General features: G+C 39.5%; 1 protein-coding gene across 2 annotated transcripts in view; it reads right to left on the bottom strand.

The window, feature by feature from the left end:
- Nucleotides 1-16,569, bottom strand: part of PRDM10 (PR/SET domain 10) — a 1,088,540-nt gene that overhangs the window by 87,880 nt on the left and 984,091 nt on the right. For both annotated transcript variants that reach the window (XM_044081083.1, XM_044081084.1), the window contains one exon: nucleotides 16,360-16,528. In XM_044081083.1, coding sequence (XP_043937018.1) covers nucleotides 16,360-16,528 — 169 coding nt within the window. The remainder of the gene's footprint in view (nucleotides 1-16,359; nucleotides 16,529-16,569) is intronic.

Raw genomic sequence — 16,569 nt, 5'->3', positions numbered from 1 at the left:
CACTCAGAGCACTTGGAGAAAATGGCCTTAGGGCCTTCGGCCATAACAAAAACCACAAACACTGACACACAAGAATAAGGGGAAGGGTGAATATACTAAAATTAAGCTAAGCTAATGGGTTTAAACTAAACACAAACACACACCTCTCTAAATTTACCAAAAAGTCAAGAATTTGACAAATAATCACTACCTAACCACCAGGAGCTCGTAACTCGTGCTTGTTAAAGCCGCGGCAAACGAGATCTGAGGACTGGAATGAGGTAGCAGGGTATTGTGGGTAAGGGGGAGGAGCTTGGAGCTTGGATCTTTAGCTTGGAAAGCTGCCGGCTTGGATCCAGGTCGGATCCGATACCCACAGGTTGCTGATCAAATTAAGTTAACTACTTCAGATGCCTGATTCATGCCAGCCTCCAAACTGATCATGGCAGCGGAATCCAGCCCAGAAACTGGACAATCCTCTGAGTTTTCACCAGCCTCAAGAGAGATGTAGAGAGATGTCCGGTGGAGGAGGCACAGATGAAGAATGTACCCTGACTTCTTTGGCTTTCTTCTTCAAAGATGGCCGATTCTCAGGCTGTGAAGTACCTTCCATAGCATCTTTCACTACAAGCTTTAGACACCGGCTTTCAAGACAACTGGCAAGGGATGAAAGACTACTACATAACGTCTTTGGAACAAAAGCCTGACAAACAGTACAGAACATATCATGAGAAGCTCCTAAACAAAGCAAAACAAGCACTGCTCATGATGGTCTTCATGGAGAATCTGTCTTCCACACTGGCATTTACCCTTTTGTGATGACATGAAACCCCACAACAACACAGATGCTTAAAGCAAAAAGGATAAGTCAAAAATCCCCAATGGGGTACTTATCTGAATGGCTAGGTAACCAGCAACAACTCAGGTGATCAGACTGATGATCAAAGATGATGTTCTGACTGGTGGCAAAGAAATTCTGATGATATGTCAAAATGTCACCTTTATGCCCTACGCCTTTCGCTGGGAGCATGTGTGTGTGTGACATACAGCGTATCAACAACAACCTAAAGGCTTTGGTATACTGGCCAGACATCGGGCTGCCCTTGGCAGGGGATCCCCCATGTTAAGAATGTTGCAACAGTGAAATGGAAGGACATCACATTATTAAACCAAATTCCAAGGTCAGTATTTAAAAATGCAAGAATACATTGGACAAATAAAAGTGAGAGAAGATGTAGTGCTTTTTTCTTTCGTTAAAAAGCATGCAAAGATCAGAACAAATGAAGTTGAAATAGCCTCTTTTTTCCCAAAAATGACTATGTAACTTGGAATTAGTCAGCATACAGCAAGCAAATGATATTTTCTATATTATACAACTTTTATCCAGTGATCTATTTCTACACAGTTCTGACATTTCTTAGAAAACTGTCAGCTTTAGTGATGCTCCTTTTTCTCCTCACCTCCAGAAAAGTACTTTCGTATTGCTTCTTTGTTGTACTATGATGATCTCAAGGCATAGACTAGTACCCATATATGGCATTCCACTTGTAGACTCTCCAGGCGACAGTAACAGAGTCCCAACTGTGCCACTGACAGCAAGTGTTTAAATGATGACCCATGTGACAAAGAAGCCAGCCAGAAAGAGGAGGGAATGAGTGGTCAACATTAGCATGTTAATCTCTTGATATATAAAGTTAGCTCTGTTTCACAAGAACAGTTTTTTTTTGGGGGGGGGTACCCCTGAAGTGAGATCCACACATCTGAATTTGTGAAGGAATCAGCTAAGTCAGGAAATGCTACTCAGTCCAAGGGAGCATAGCACATGTATGGAAGTGTGCTCCTGCCCAAAGCCCTGTATACCAGCACACTATTACAAATGCATGTCAAAAATGTGAAGTGGTAGAAGCATTGCAAAAAATATATCTCCTCACAGAATGATGGGTAATAGGGGAAAGGGAGGAATGAAAAGGCCTATTGGGGATGACATGACAGCTGGTGAGGACAGAAGGGGGAGGCAAAAATTAATGTAAAACTATTTTAGATTTGCATCATCTTCCTTTCCCCTCCATTTTCTACATGGGGTCAGGGTGTCACGTCAACTGTCACCATCTCTCTTGATTCAGTGCCACTCTAATTTTTTTGATGGTCATGCCTGACTGCTGCAAACCATCTCAAACAGTACCATCCATCTCTTGGCTGGAATTCCACGGTTTCTCTGCTTCAGTCCGTCTCCCCCAAATCATCTTTTATCAAATTATCTTCTGCATTCCTGCTTATGCCAGGACCACTGTAATCTGTTTTCTTTTAATATTCCTGCAATTAAAGCTATTTTGCCTTCTGCTTAGATGTCATCATGTCTTCATCTTTCCCACAGAATACTCTACCACCTGTCCCAGGTACCTCCTCTCCATCACCTCTATCTTCCTCATTTGCTCTGCCTTTACTGCCCAGGTTTCTGTGCCATACAGAAGTACTGATCACACCACTGTTTTGTACACCTTAATTTTCAGCTCCCTTTGCTGCCCTCTGTCATATACTACCCCTGACTTTTTATGCCAGATGGTTGCAACCCTTAATGTTAGCTTTTACTTCCTCATTCAGAACTTCCCTTCTCCTCAACCACTCTGCCCAGACACTTGAGATGTTAACCTCCTCCACTATTATTCCTTCGATCTCAATTTTCAGCTTCTTCTGATTCCCCCATTTGCTGCCATGGCAACTGTCTTGTATGTACATACTTTCTTCCCATGTACCTTCAGTTTTGTTTTTCATTACCTTGTCATTTGCTGAAGTTCCTGTTCAGAGTCTGCTTGGAGTGCCACATCATCTACATACAGAAGCAGTTTTGCTGCTCTGTCCCCTCTAACCTGTTTGCTAATGTAATCCATCAACATTATGAAAAGCAGAGAAATCAAAGCAGAACCCCAATACATTCCCACTCTCACTGGCAACCTCTCTGTGAGTCCAAACACTGTCATACTTGTGTCACAGGGTCCATCTTGCACTAATTCTACCAAAGTTGCCAAGACTTTGAACCATCTAAGGAATGCCAAATGAGCTTTCATGGGACCTTGTTATATGTCTTCACCAAGTCTAGGAATACCCAGATGGACTCCTCCATCTCTAGCTTCTTCTGCACTATCTGCCCACTGCAAATATCACACTAGTACTGCATCCTGATCTGAATCAAAAATGCACAGCTGGCATAATGGTTAAGGCCTTCACCCCCCCCCCCCCAGCACAGAATACAAGATTTGATTACCATCTCTGACCAATGCCTCTGTACAGTTTTCATGATTTATGAATCTCCCTGAGGCTTTCTCCCACCTCCCAATAACATGCTGGATGTTTCCACCTTAGAACCATATATATATATATATATATATATATATATATATATATATATATATATACATACACACATTTTTTTCTTTTTATCTCAAATATGTGGACAGCAGCACAAAATGTAGGTGGTGCCTATCAAGGGAAGAGTTGTGTAGACCAACCGCTTTAAGCATTAGCTGCGATGCACAGTGTCCTCTAGATAGGATAACATGGATCACAGACTGTGTGCTATGTCAGGGTTATCCACCCAAAACAGTTAAAAAATTGTTCTAGGTGATTTGGTCCCACTGACTAATATTGCTAAAAATAGGCAAGTGAATTTTTTGGTGATAACTGGGTTGAGGACCCAGCCTACTGTTATCTATGTAAGGGCTCCATGCCAACGATGGGAGGGATCTGTTTCTCTCTACTCACCACAGTGTGTGCCTGCCATAAATCTCAGCAGCCCTAGGTTAATAAGATACTGTCCAGCTTGAGTCCAGTTGCCATGCCTGGATTTCCTGGGATAGCCCTGTTGAGCAAAAGCTGGATGGAAACCAATCAACCTGCTGAGCATGAACTATGGATGGCTACAATAACTAGGTTCATTTACAGAATGTAGCTTGGAAATGGATGACATAATGTTAAGGAGAAAAGTGGACATCCTGTGTATACAGGAGAAAAGGTAAAAAGGAAGTGCAGCAAAGCCACTTGACTTGGGATCCACAGTCTACTATTTAGGGGGAGGATAGACTATAAACAGTGTGGGAATTGTGATGCGGGAGAGTTTTCTGACGGCAGTGAGGGATGTCACCAGAATTAGTGACAGACTCATGGCAATCAGACTCCAGTGTAAAGTCAGGGCAGTGTTCATAATATCAGACTATGTGCAACAGCAGGCTTATGATGGCAAGGAAGAGTGAATTCAAACAGCAGAGAGATAAAGGAAGACAGTAGGAGTTGGTGTTAATGATGAGGGACTTGAATGCTTACTGAACTAGAAAAAAATCAACATATTTTAAGCAATGCTTCCAATAGAGCAAGGTAGTTTGAGATTACCTCATTTGAAGGGGTATTTTAGAGTTGCACAGTTACACAAGCAGAAAGCTATAATTCAAAGTAGAAAGAGATTATGACGAAGCAGGGGAGAAGCTCAAGAAACAAGGAGAGACTGATTTTGGATGCAGATCCTTAAGGAGAATAACAATAATCATGCAGAATATTATATTCATAAACCAGCAGAAAGTGTTCTAAGAACTAAGCCAACACAAGAATGGAAAAAAGGAGATTCTGCAGATAGGGATGACTGCAACTAGGGATCCAGGCAAGAAGGGGCTGGAATATATTGGAGAAAATGTTGAGTGCTTATCAAATGTATGTAAGCAGTATTGCTCTCGCTTAATGGAGAGCTCACTACAAACTGATCACTAGTGTTTGGTAGATCCTTACTCAGTTTTCTACTAGAATAACACTTAAATAGTTTTATAGGCAAACCTACTTGCTATGTAGTAAAGCTGTGATGTAAAATCAGTACATGCTGGATACATCTCTATTAACTATTCCACTTAATGGAACAATATTAATCTTGCACTGCTTGGCTGCATTTTGTACAAATATTTAATAAGCATTATGTTATGCTAGTGTATAGCATCAACTGTTTTAACTGAATAGCTAGTATAATCTTTCACATGCATAGTTAAGAAACACTGTGTCTAGCAGAATCACATTACGCTCAAGTTTCTACATAGCAGTTGTTGATAACTAATATGCAACATCAACAAAACCTGCTGGAGAGACAGGTTTGTCTACCAGAGGCTGCCCCATCTCTGGAATAGACTTCCCATACACGTCAGAGTACTGTGCTAACCCTCTTCAAGCACACACATGAAGTTTCAGACTGTATACATTTATGTTAATTCATGTACACTCCGTGAGCCACACCAGTTGGTACTGAGGTGTTATAATTGCTGATGTTTAATTTAGTAACTGTATGAAATTACAAATATTGCTTTTTCTTTCATAATACTTATCCCTTATCTCTGCATTTATTATCTCTCCTGACCTTACTGATATCAATATACTGCTACCTGTACATGTTTTTAACCTGCCTGTATTCCACTCTCTCCTTTTCATAGATTGTAACAAAAATCAGATATTATGGCCCTACAAGCTCCTAAGTGAGGTCTGCGATTCTGCTGGTCTCCACACCTAACAGCCTCAAGCTTGATATTACCCACCTATGTATGTGTGTATTTCTTAACTTACAAGCTTAAATTATTAAAACTCTTGGATTCCACTGCACATTTGCCAAGCTAGCTCCAGCACTCTGTGCTTCTCTCTAAGCTACTTCACCCCTTTTCTAGCTCTTGACCCTATGCCTTCCTACTTTTTTCTTTTGCTTTTTTACCTACCTGCTCTGTTTTGTTTGCTACACTTTTTCCTACCCTTCCTCCCACTACCAAAGTCATGCCATTTTCCCCTAGTGGTTATCCAGTTGTGCTGTAAACATACAGCCTATCTCCCTTTCTACATATATTTTAACCCCATAGCACAGGCTCTATTCCCCCCTTCTGTTCTCCTTCCCCTTACAGTTTCACTCATATAGTGCTCTTCTTCTGTCTTGCTTAAACTTTACAGTCTCTCCTCAAAGTCGTTTGTCAGCATCTAGTGCATAAATACCTCAAAAACTTACCTTTCTTTTCAAACAACTTACTTATTGATTTTTTTAAGTGGCTGCTTACTCCTGCTTAGGTCTAACCTACTCCTATTGCCCTCGCATGCTCAGGGTCACTCTGGTCTCCTACCCTACCCCCATTCCCAACCACCCTCACCTTCCCTAAATTTATACTCCCTAGGCATACCTCCTACCTAAAGCTAACCAATATAATTTACCCACTGCCTGTTCTCTACTTCCTTCCACTTATCATCCCCACCAATCAATATGGTTTCCTCCATTTCATATATGCTATTCTTATCCCATACTACAATACTAATAGCCCTTCTAATACAACTTCCCTCAATCAATTACAGATTAATATTTACTAAACCCACATCTGGAACTACCTTTCTATCTAATATCTACCCCTCTAATAGCTACTCAGAAATGCATCCCAGCCTCTTTTTATATAACTCCAATATTCTGCTCCAAAATAAACATCCTCCCCACAAACTATTCACAGTTCAATCTATACCCTCTCCCTTTTACAGTACTTTATCAGCTCCAAACTACCCACCCTTACTCATCAACTTTCATCTATCTTCTTGACATTAGTCCAATGCGGTGACATCCATCCCAACCTCGGTCCTTCTTCTACCAATCCCCTTATTGCAACAAACCCCACAAAATGATTGAAATCATTACACATAACCACCATAAACCTTCAAAGTATATGAAACAAAAGCTCCAACCTGCATGCAGGCTAAATCATAATAAAACAGACATTGTAGCTACTACCGAGACATGGTTAAAGCCTAATATAAAAGAGACTGAATTCCTCCCTCCCAACTACAGTGTAATGAGGATTGACAGAATCAACAAAAAAGGAGGTGGCATTGCCATCCTATTCCAAAATATTCTTAACATACTTCCATTTACTGATCACATCCCACAATTCTCGAACGCTGAAGTCTTGGTCTCCTTCCTAAAAATTAATAACTCTCAAAATCCCTGTATTATAGTCCTATAAATTCCCTCTGGTAATAACATACTTATTTCTGAAGAAATATTATCTTGGGCCTCCCACACCATAAAAAAAGGAAGCTATAATTCTAGGCGATGTAAACATTAACTGGTCAAATATTTCTTCAAAAACTCCATCCACCAATACTAACCTGTTTCACTACACCCAACTAATCTCTACCCCAACTAGATATAATAATTGAACCAATGAAGGAACCATCTTAAACTAGATCCTAGTCTCAGACCGAACAAAAATCTCATCAGCTGGAACTCTTCCTAATAAGTGATCACCTTCCTGCCTTTGTTACCAGAGCCTATCCCCCTTTCACAAAAAAAATCACTTCAAACATGTTGGGAAACTATCCAACTTCAACCCCTACACATTCAACAACATCTTATAAAGGGTCTATATTACAACAACGAACGATCAGATGATCGAACGTTGTTGTATCGACCCCTAAATGTTGAAAATCCAAAACAGCAAATAACTAGAACAGCGATTTCTTTTCCCAGGGAAAAAAATTGCTGTTCCAAAAAAAAGCAAAAAAAAAACACTACCCCCCCACACTTAAATATACCAACTCCAAGATCACACTACAGTGGAGGAAACGGCACAACCCGGATGGCCTGGCCAGCCCAGCGATTTCTTTCCCTGGGAAAAAATTTGCTGTTCTGGCCATTCGCTATTTTGCCGGTTTGACATGTTGTGTTCGCTCTAACAGCGTTCGATCATCTGATCGTTCGCTGTTCTAAGGTAGACCCCTCATAAAGCATTAACTAGAATAATCTAACAACTCTTTCCCTAAATGATGCCCTGCACTAGTTTTACACTACCTTTCTAAAAATATTAGACAGCCTCACACCTCGCACCTACCTGAACCAAATCAAGAACTAATCATGCTTCATGGTTAACTAAATATACTAAGGAAATAATGATAACAAGGGACAAAACCTGGAAGCTACAGCATAACTACAAGAACAACTCAGACTTATTTAACAAGCAATTTCATATCCAGGTAAAGAAACTGTATCCGAAGACAAGAAAAATACTACTTAAAGCTCCAAAAAAGACAAGAAAACAACCCTAAACAATTCTAGTCCTACATTAGTTACTTCCTAAACCCTGGCACAAAAAGTAGTACTTGCCCCCACCCAGACAAAACACCAGATAAAATAGCAATCATCTTCAACTCGTACGTCACAGACACTATAGCTAATATTACAGCACATTCTCTCAGCCTCTCACCACAATTAACTTCCCAAGCAATACTCATCTCTCTCAGCACATATAGCCCCAGTCTCCTCTCTCTACTAAACTCACACTAGGCCAAACTACTCCCTGTACTCATACCCTCTCATCCACCCTTACAAACTTAGCTAAATCCAATTCCTTGCCTGAATTCAAACACTCTACCGTACCAACAACAACCATAAAAAACTTCTTCTAAAACTAAAACCAAGCTCAAAAGCAGCAGATTGCATACCCACAGAATACCTAAAAATCATTGCAGACACTACTGCTTACCCCATTAGCATTCTCAAATAGATCCATCCAAGAATCCGATGTTCCCAACCTCTGGAAATAAAGCAAACATACTACCTCTCCACAAACGGGGTACACCTTCAACCAATATCTCCAACCTCTGCCCTATAACTATTCTATCGCTATCTCCAAACTCCTAGAAAAATATGCGCACACACACACACGCAGACACACACAGCTTCTACAATTCTTTCTCAAAAATCAAATCCTTTCTCAAACTCGGCATGATTTCTGACCAGGCCATAGTATTTCAACTGCACTAATATCCTATATACACTTAGTTAATAAAGCCCGTGACTCTGGGAAGATGGTCTCCAATTTAATTCTGGACTTATCTAAGGCCTTTGATACTATCTCTCACAAACTCCTCCTTTCTCAGATTTCTAACTTTGGACCATCTACTCCATCCCTCAGCTGGCTCAAAAGCTACCAAACTCACAGAGAACACACTGTAAAATGGCAACACTCCATATCCCCGTATATTCACAACCAAAGCGGTGTCCCCCAAGGCTCCATATTAGGACCTCAACTGTTTAATATTTTCATCAACAACCTCAACATATCATTTCAACAAGGGTCTCTTGTTCAGTATGCAGATGACTCTACTATAATCTGCTCTGCTGAAAATTCAACTCCGCTATAACAAATCATTCAACCTGCATTTACCACCATAGAGACATGGCTACACATTAACCACCTGTCTTTAAACCCAAATAAAACCAAGCTCATAATATTCGCTCCCAAAAAATATACTTCCATTAGCAAATCTCAATTCTACATATTTTCCCTGAACCACACAAAATTGAATTAGTTACCCAAACCAATCTGCTAGCTGTTATAATTTACGAAAACTTAAAATTTGACCTACACTTACAAAATAGTAGCAAGACTCACAAAAATTCTCTACAGGCATAAGCATTTGTCTTCCCTCTGTGCCTTATATACTCAAAATGTGTGCCTTGTTGTGCTTTATATATTCTATTTGTGTTCTGTGTAGCTTTTCTCCCTGGGCCTCCAAAGAAAATGGGCTCTGCTAGGCCCATAGGACTTTCCTGGTAAACAAATGCCAATAAAATATATAAATAAATACAATTTTTACTTATTTATTTATTTTATTTTACATTTGTTGACCGGGATAGTCCGACTGGATACATGTCCATTTTCAGCAGAGGCCCGGGGAGAAAAGCTCCAATGGTTGTAACATATGCATTCATCACAATGTACAGATAAAACAAGAGTCATAATAACATTGTACAAATAAAACACACTTCACAGTCACAGTTAAATTTATAGAGTCAAACAAACTTCTAATCTGGCTTAACTAATAAAAAGATATTTGGGTTCCATTTACAAATACAGTATGAGTACACTAGTATGAATAAAGATTTGGTCAGGCTTGGAGCAGGGACATATCCTGTGAGACTTGAAATACTCATTGAGAGCTTTTTTTGAAATGTGATATCACCATGTGGGTGGTATCTAGGGTAATGTTAGCAGGAAGTGAGTTTCAAATTTTGCCAGCAGAGTTGGCGAACAGGAAGCCACCTGCTGAGTTGTTGGATTTGATGGTTTGCACTACCAGTCTATTAGATGAGCAGAGTGATCTGGAGTTGGAGTGGAGATAGATGATGTTTTTCAGTGAAGGTGTATTTTCCGGTTGGTTGAGTGCTTTGTGAGCCACAATAAGTTGATTATACTAAATCTGCCTGGGTAGCTCTAGCCATCCGAGATACTTAAGATTTTTACAATGATGTGTTCTATTGGGGAGACCACTGGCAAATCAAGCAATATTATTATAGCAGCTTGAGGGTTTGTTAAGATCAGTTTTATTTAGGTTGGCAAGTAAAGGGGAAGCATGGTAGAGGGTAGAGAGTAACTGGGAGCGGGCAATGGCAGTCCTAGTAGGTGGGGTAAGGAATGGCTTTATCCTACATAGTGAGCTCAGCTTTCTATTAATGGTTTTGATAGTTTTGTTAACATGCACATCAAACTTAAGATTATCTACAATACCTCCTAAGAGTTTTGTATGGACATCTAGTGAGATTATGGTACCATTATTAGACTTAATGAAGAGAGTTAGTGCTGTGGATCTTTGGGTGGGGAAGAAAAGTAGGTGCTTTGTTTTGTTAGGATTTAGAATCAGACAGCGCGAGGCAAGCCAATTCTCTACTAGGTTAAATGTACTTTGAGTTATTGTTAGCAGCTCTGTTTGTGAGGTGCCAGTGCAGATCAAAGTTGAGTCATCTGCGTATTGAATACAGTTGGCTTCAGGGATGACAGTGTGGAGGTCATTAATAAAAATGAAAAACAGAAGTGGTCCCAAAATAAACCCCTGGGGGACACCAAGGGTGTTGGGTAGGAGGTTTGAGAGATTGTTCTGCCATGAGACGGATTGTCTATTGTGCAGGAAGGATTCGAATCATTGGAGAGAGTGATTGCCTAGAAACATTGTTGCCAGGGTGTTGATGAGAAGATGGGTGTTAACCATATCAAAAGCCTTGCACAGGTCCAAGAAAAGGGCTGAGGATACCTGTTTCTTGTTCCTGTTATAGTTTACTGCATTTGAGAAGGTGAGGAGAGCTGTGGTAGTACTATGATTTGGCCTTAAGTCATGCTGAGAGTTAGCCAGAAGGTTGTTTTGGGTTGGAAAGTACAGAAGTTGTTTATGGACACATTTTTCCATAATTTTTGCCAGAGGTGACAGGATGGCTATGGGTCTGTAATTAGATAATTCAGCAGAGTTACCACCTTTATGGAGGGGTGTGACATGAGATATATTCCAGACAGTGGGGACTAAGGCTTCTGATATGAATAATAATTACAATGGAAATGGGGTACGCTATGGTATCAGCAGCTTTCTGCAAATATTCAGTGGGGAGAAGGTCAGCAGCTAGGGTAGTAGGTTTTAATTTTTTGAGTAGTGATCGAATGAAAGATGTAGAGACTGGTTGGAAGCTAAAGGCAGGCTGGGTACTGGGAGTGTTATCTAGTGAGTTAGAGGAGTTAAGGGGTAATTGGCTAGCAAAGGCTTGAATAGTTTCAGTAAAGAAATTATTAAAGGTGTTAACAATATCAACTGGTAGTTTATCAGTAGAGGCTGAGGGAGGTGGAGTGGTGGTTTGACCTGGGTGCAGTAATTTATTTATCCCTGCCCAGAATTTTTGGGGGTTATTTTGGTTTCTTGTTGGAGATGGAAGTAGTACGTTTTTTTTTATCTAATAGAATGGATCGTTTTGTCTCATTTCTTAGTTTTCTAAATTTGTTTTCATTTAGAGGGTCTTTTGTAGCACGCCATGTTGCCCGTGCCTTATTTCTTACTATGATTTTTGATTTGGTTTCTTTAGAGAGCCACAGGGCAGCATTTGTTTTTACCCTAGTGGAACGAGCGGGAGCATGAGAATCGAGGATGGTGAGGAATTTATTGTTAAAGTAGGCGACAGCTTCATCTGGGGCAAGTGTTTTAAGGCAGACCAGTTGCATATCTTAGGTTCATCCTGGAACTTACTAGGATTGAAGCTTTTACTATTTCTTGCTGTTCTATACATAGGCTGATGGGAGTTATTTGATTTGTCCTTGCAGATAAAGGTGAGAAAGTGATGACTGAGGTCATCGGGGATGGCCCTGATGTATATATTTGGGGGTGGCTATTGATTATTATCCATTCCAATATACTATCTTTTTGGTTAAGCTTCCCTATCCTGGTGGGGGTGGATATGATCTGTGCGACTCCATACAGGTTTACATGGGTGGTAGGAGATTGAGAGGAACAAGTGCTCCAATCAATGTTAAGATCTCTAAGTACAATGGTTTCTTGTGGATAGTTATTAGCTAACCATTGGAGGATGTCTTCTAGGGTATTAGTATTATTCCCTGGGGGAATGTACATGCAGACTATATTCATACATTTGTTTTTGTTAATTTGGGACTTGGTAGCAATTATTTCTGCTTTATTGACCTGGGGTGGTTGAATGTGGACTGTGGTAACATTTAGTGTAGATATGAAGAGTACAGATACCGCCCCTCCCTTCCTAGTAGAGTGATCAAGTCCAAGTATATTCTACCCATGTGGCAGAATTTCATTATCTGAGGTTGATGGTTTCAGCCAGGTTTCAGTTAGGCACAGAATATCAGGGGAATGGACTTGTAGGAGGGCATGTAGTTTATGTATTTTATTTATGCTATGTATATTTAGATGGCAGACCAGGAGGGAGTTGGGGGACTTAATAATAGACAGTGATTCATCTGGGTTAGTTGCAGATGAAGTTGCCCTATCTAGGGTGGCAGGGCCAGGGTTTGGGTGAATATCTCCATCCATTGCGAGGTTATAGCTTATAGTTTTTATAAGTTTCAGGATTTTGTTTAGAAATTTTTGATAGTGTTTAGATTTTGTGCTGATATATCTCAGTCTAATAGGCTGATAGTGTCTAGTGGTTAAGGAGTTGGTTATAGTAGTAACAAGTGGGTAGCCTGTCATGTTTGATACATCTGGTATGGTTTGAGATTTTGGGTGGTGAAATCCTAGGTAAGACTGATTTTCATAAGTGGAGAGGAAATATGGAATTAACAAGAGGGTTAGCAGAGAGAGTAGTGACATTGCTTTGCAGGTAACATAGTTGGAGGCTAGATTAGTGTTATTGGCTTAGGGCCCTAAGGATCATGTGGTAGGATGTTAACTACTGGGAGGAGGGGTGGGAGCTGGAATAGTGCAAACAGTACAGTTCTGATTGTTCAGATAGGTGAAAAATGGAGGGGTGAATATGGGATGGGTTAAGCTGAGTACAGGATTATTGATTAGTTCAGCTAGAGGGGGTGTGGTACTGTGGCTATAAAGCTAGACACAGTGGGGGCAGGTGAGAATTGGGGGCAGGGAGGGGTGCGGAGCGAGCCCGAGCGCAGCAAGGGCGAGCGGAGCAGGGCTTAACCAAACACAAGGAACCTGCAATCAAGATAAGTATGCTTAAGTTTCTCAGAGTAGGCTTTGACTGCTTAATTTTACTGTTTAAATTGTAAGTCGGGGTATACATTAATTTCCTTTTTTACTTACAATTGTCATAGGAACCAAGGTATTGGCAGCACATAACTAGAGAGGGAAAAGTAACAGAATGGAAAGAGTCCAAGAATTTAGTTACACTGCTGGCTAGAGACTGCCTTCCCTATCAAGGACTGATATCAGACAAGGCAAACAAAGAAATAGGGGGATCCTAAGTGAAAGACCAGCACTGGTACAGCTTTTAGTGGAATCTAGAACAGAAGCTGCTGCTAGAAAAGGATAATCAGTGCAGCATATAAAATACTGTATGATAACTATAAGAATCAATCAGAGAATATTAGAAAGGCTTGGGAAGAGAGACTGCATGAGCAATTCACAGAGGAAACAATGGTGGGATATATAAATCCAATCGTTAGAACACTGGTGACACAAAGCCAAACAGATAAAATGTTTAATGGTAAGCACTTTTGCGGAAATAATAAAACCGCTTCATCAGACTACATTTGAATATATTGAAGGAGCAGATCTACAGGATTATGCGTCTGCACAACGACAATACTCAATTGAGACAGGCCTTGTCGTTGCTCAAGAGTGAGTTTTTAGAGAAAGGTTATACATCAAGTGAGATTGACTATCATATCAGTGATACGTGGAGACAAAGGGAAGGTAGATGCAAACCCTTTTATGATGAGTCAGATCATGTGCCTTCAATAGTAGAAGCACAGAGATCAGATGTTCATACAGATTCTACTCAGAGTAGCTCACATAGTTTAGTTAGGATGCCCCTTACTTATGCCAGCAACACTGAAATAGTTTGTAATGTTGTTAAAAAGAACTGGAATATTCTTAGCACAGTAGACGAGTTAAAGGATATTATTGGTACAGTACCTAGTTTTACATTTCGAAATAATAGATCCCTCAAGAATCATCTCTGCTACAGATCCCAGATATCTCATCTACGCACCTGCTCTGATAGATTGGGAACCTATGCATGCATGAGATGTAAGGCATGCAGCCACATCCATGCTGGTAGACAGTTTATTCACCCTCACATAGGTTTTACCATTGAGGCTTGCTTTTATGCCGATTGCAGGACCCAAAACCTTGTGTATTTTTGTTATTGTGAGAAATGTTTTTCTTTTTATATTGGAAAGACTAACCGCTGTTTTAAAGATAGGATTCTCGAACATATTAGAGATCAGTAATGTTAGAGAGACAAGTGCTCTAGCGATGTGTTACAGAGACAAGTGCTTTAGCGATGTGTTACAGAGACAAGTGCTCTAGCGATGCATGTATGTGATGAAGGAGCAGGACATAGATTTAAGTTTCTAGTTTTAGAACTAGTACACGACAAAAACAAAAGAAGGGGAGATCTCAAAAACAAGACGGAGTCCAATGAACAAAAATTGAGATGTTTTTTTCAGGCAGATAGATTTCCAGGGCTGAATAGTAAGATGTCACTTAAACCATTTTTGAAGAGTAGGGCCCTTAAAACATTGAACATTCAGTTTTTTAGTTATTACCTTTTTTTACATAATAATATTTTATATAATAATATATACACAAGCTTTTAATAGATATGCTTGAAATATGTATGAGCATATTAAAACATATAAGACATTAATATTAGTTTTTAATGAACACGTCTACTATGTCTATATATTTATACTTTTGTTTATTTTATTCTAACATTGTCATTTTAAATGCATAAGTGTGAGTAGTGTGATGTCATTTGTTTGATATAGTTTTGATTGGTCAAAAGTTTATTTAAATGCCTTATTTAAATACTTTAGTGTAACATTCAAATGTAGTCTGATGAAGCGGTTTTATTATTTCCACGAAAGCGCTTACTATTAAACAATTTATCCGTTTGGCTTTGTGTCACCAGTGCTTGTAGTTCTAACAATTGGATTTCTATCTCTTTTTACACTGGTTACTTGATTCGGTACGAGGATTTTTGTAAACATTTTTTTCTTAATGGTGGGATATATGTATGACTCCCAAATATGCAACAAAGTCTTGAAGATTTAGGATCTTTGCTTGGAAGTGTTTACATAGGTATTTTTATACCCCTAGTAGACTTCAAAGAACTTTTCCTAAGGTAAACAGCAAATATTGGAGGTGTGATGGGGAAGAAAGAGGTACTTGGGAACATTATGTTTGGGAGTGTAATGAGTTTATAATCTTAAATTCCTTGCAGACTTCTCTATCAGAAATACTGAGTGAGCAAATTGGTATAAGTAAGGAAATTATTTTTTGAGCTATGATACAGAACTGGAATTGCCTAGACATAGTAAGGCCTTGCTGAGACTAATTATGGTGGCTGCCAAAAAAAGCAATTACTAGAAAATGGAAATAAAAGTCTAACTATGCTAGAAGTAGTGAATATAGTAATAGAGATAAAACAATGGTATCTTTAGAAAATGGTGGGTGCAAATTACATAGAAAAATGGGAATTGCGGGAACAATACATGTAGAATGTTTTGGAGGAGGAATGAAGTTTAAAAGGCAGGATTTGAATGGGATATGTAATGTCCGACAATGATTAGACAGATTATAAGTGATGTACAATGTTTGCAACTAAAAATATGTCAATATGGTTTGTTTTCATTTATACAAATAGATGATTGCCTATGTCATGTGATAATTTAATACAGAGGTTTCTTGTTTAAAAATACATATATTTTAGCAATGACTAATAAGTAAATTATAATCATCAACCAAATCTGCAAGTGCTGTTGAACTGCAAACACACATACCAGAAAAATATACAGGGATGTTGACTAACATTTCTCTTCCAAATAAAACCAGAACAGTAGCCAGTGCATGTGAAGACTGACTTACAGTAATTTCGGAATGAATTCCATGTGTTTGGCAAATAAGTGTGCTGCACACTAGCATTGGGGGCTTGCTGGAGTCCATGATTCTGATTTGAAGTTGTTCCCTGCATCTGGGAGGGACTCAGGTCTGGCTGAGCTGGTTGGGAAGATGGGCTCAGTGGTTGCCCTGACACCTGCAAAGATATAAAATTAAAAAAAGCAAAAACATTACATG

Source organism: Protopterus annectens, chromosome 8.part0, assembly GCF_019279795.1.
Source record: "Protopterus annectens isolate FY-2018-M chromosome 8.part0, PAN1.0, whole genome shotgun sequence".
NCBI lineage: Eukaryota > Metazoa > Chordata > Ceratodontiformes > Protopteridae > Protopterus > Protopterus annectens.
Note: the sequence above shows the minus strand (reverse complement) of the source record. Positions and strands in the feature narration are given on the sequence as shown.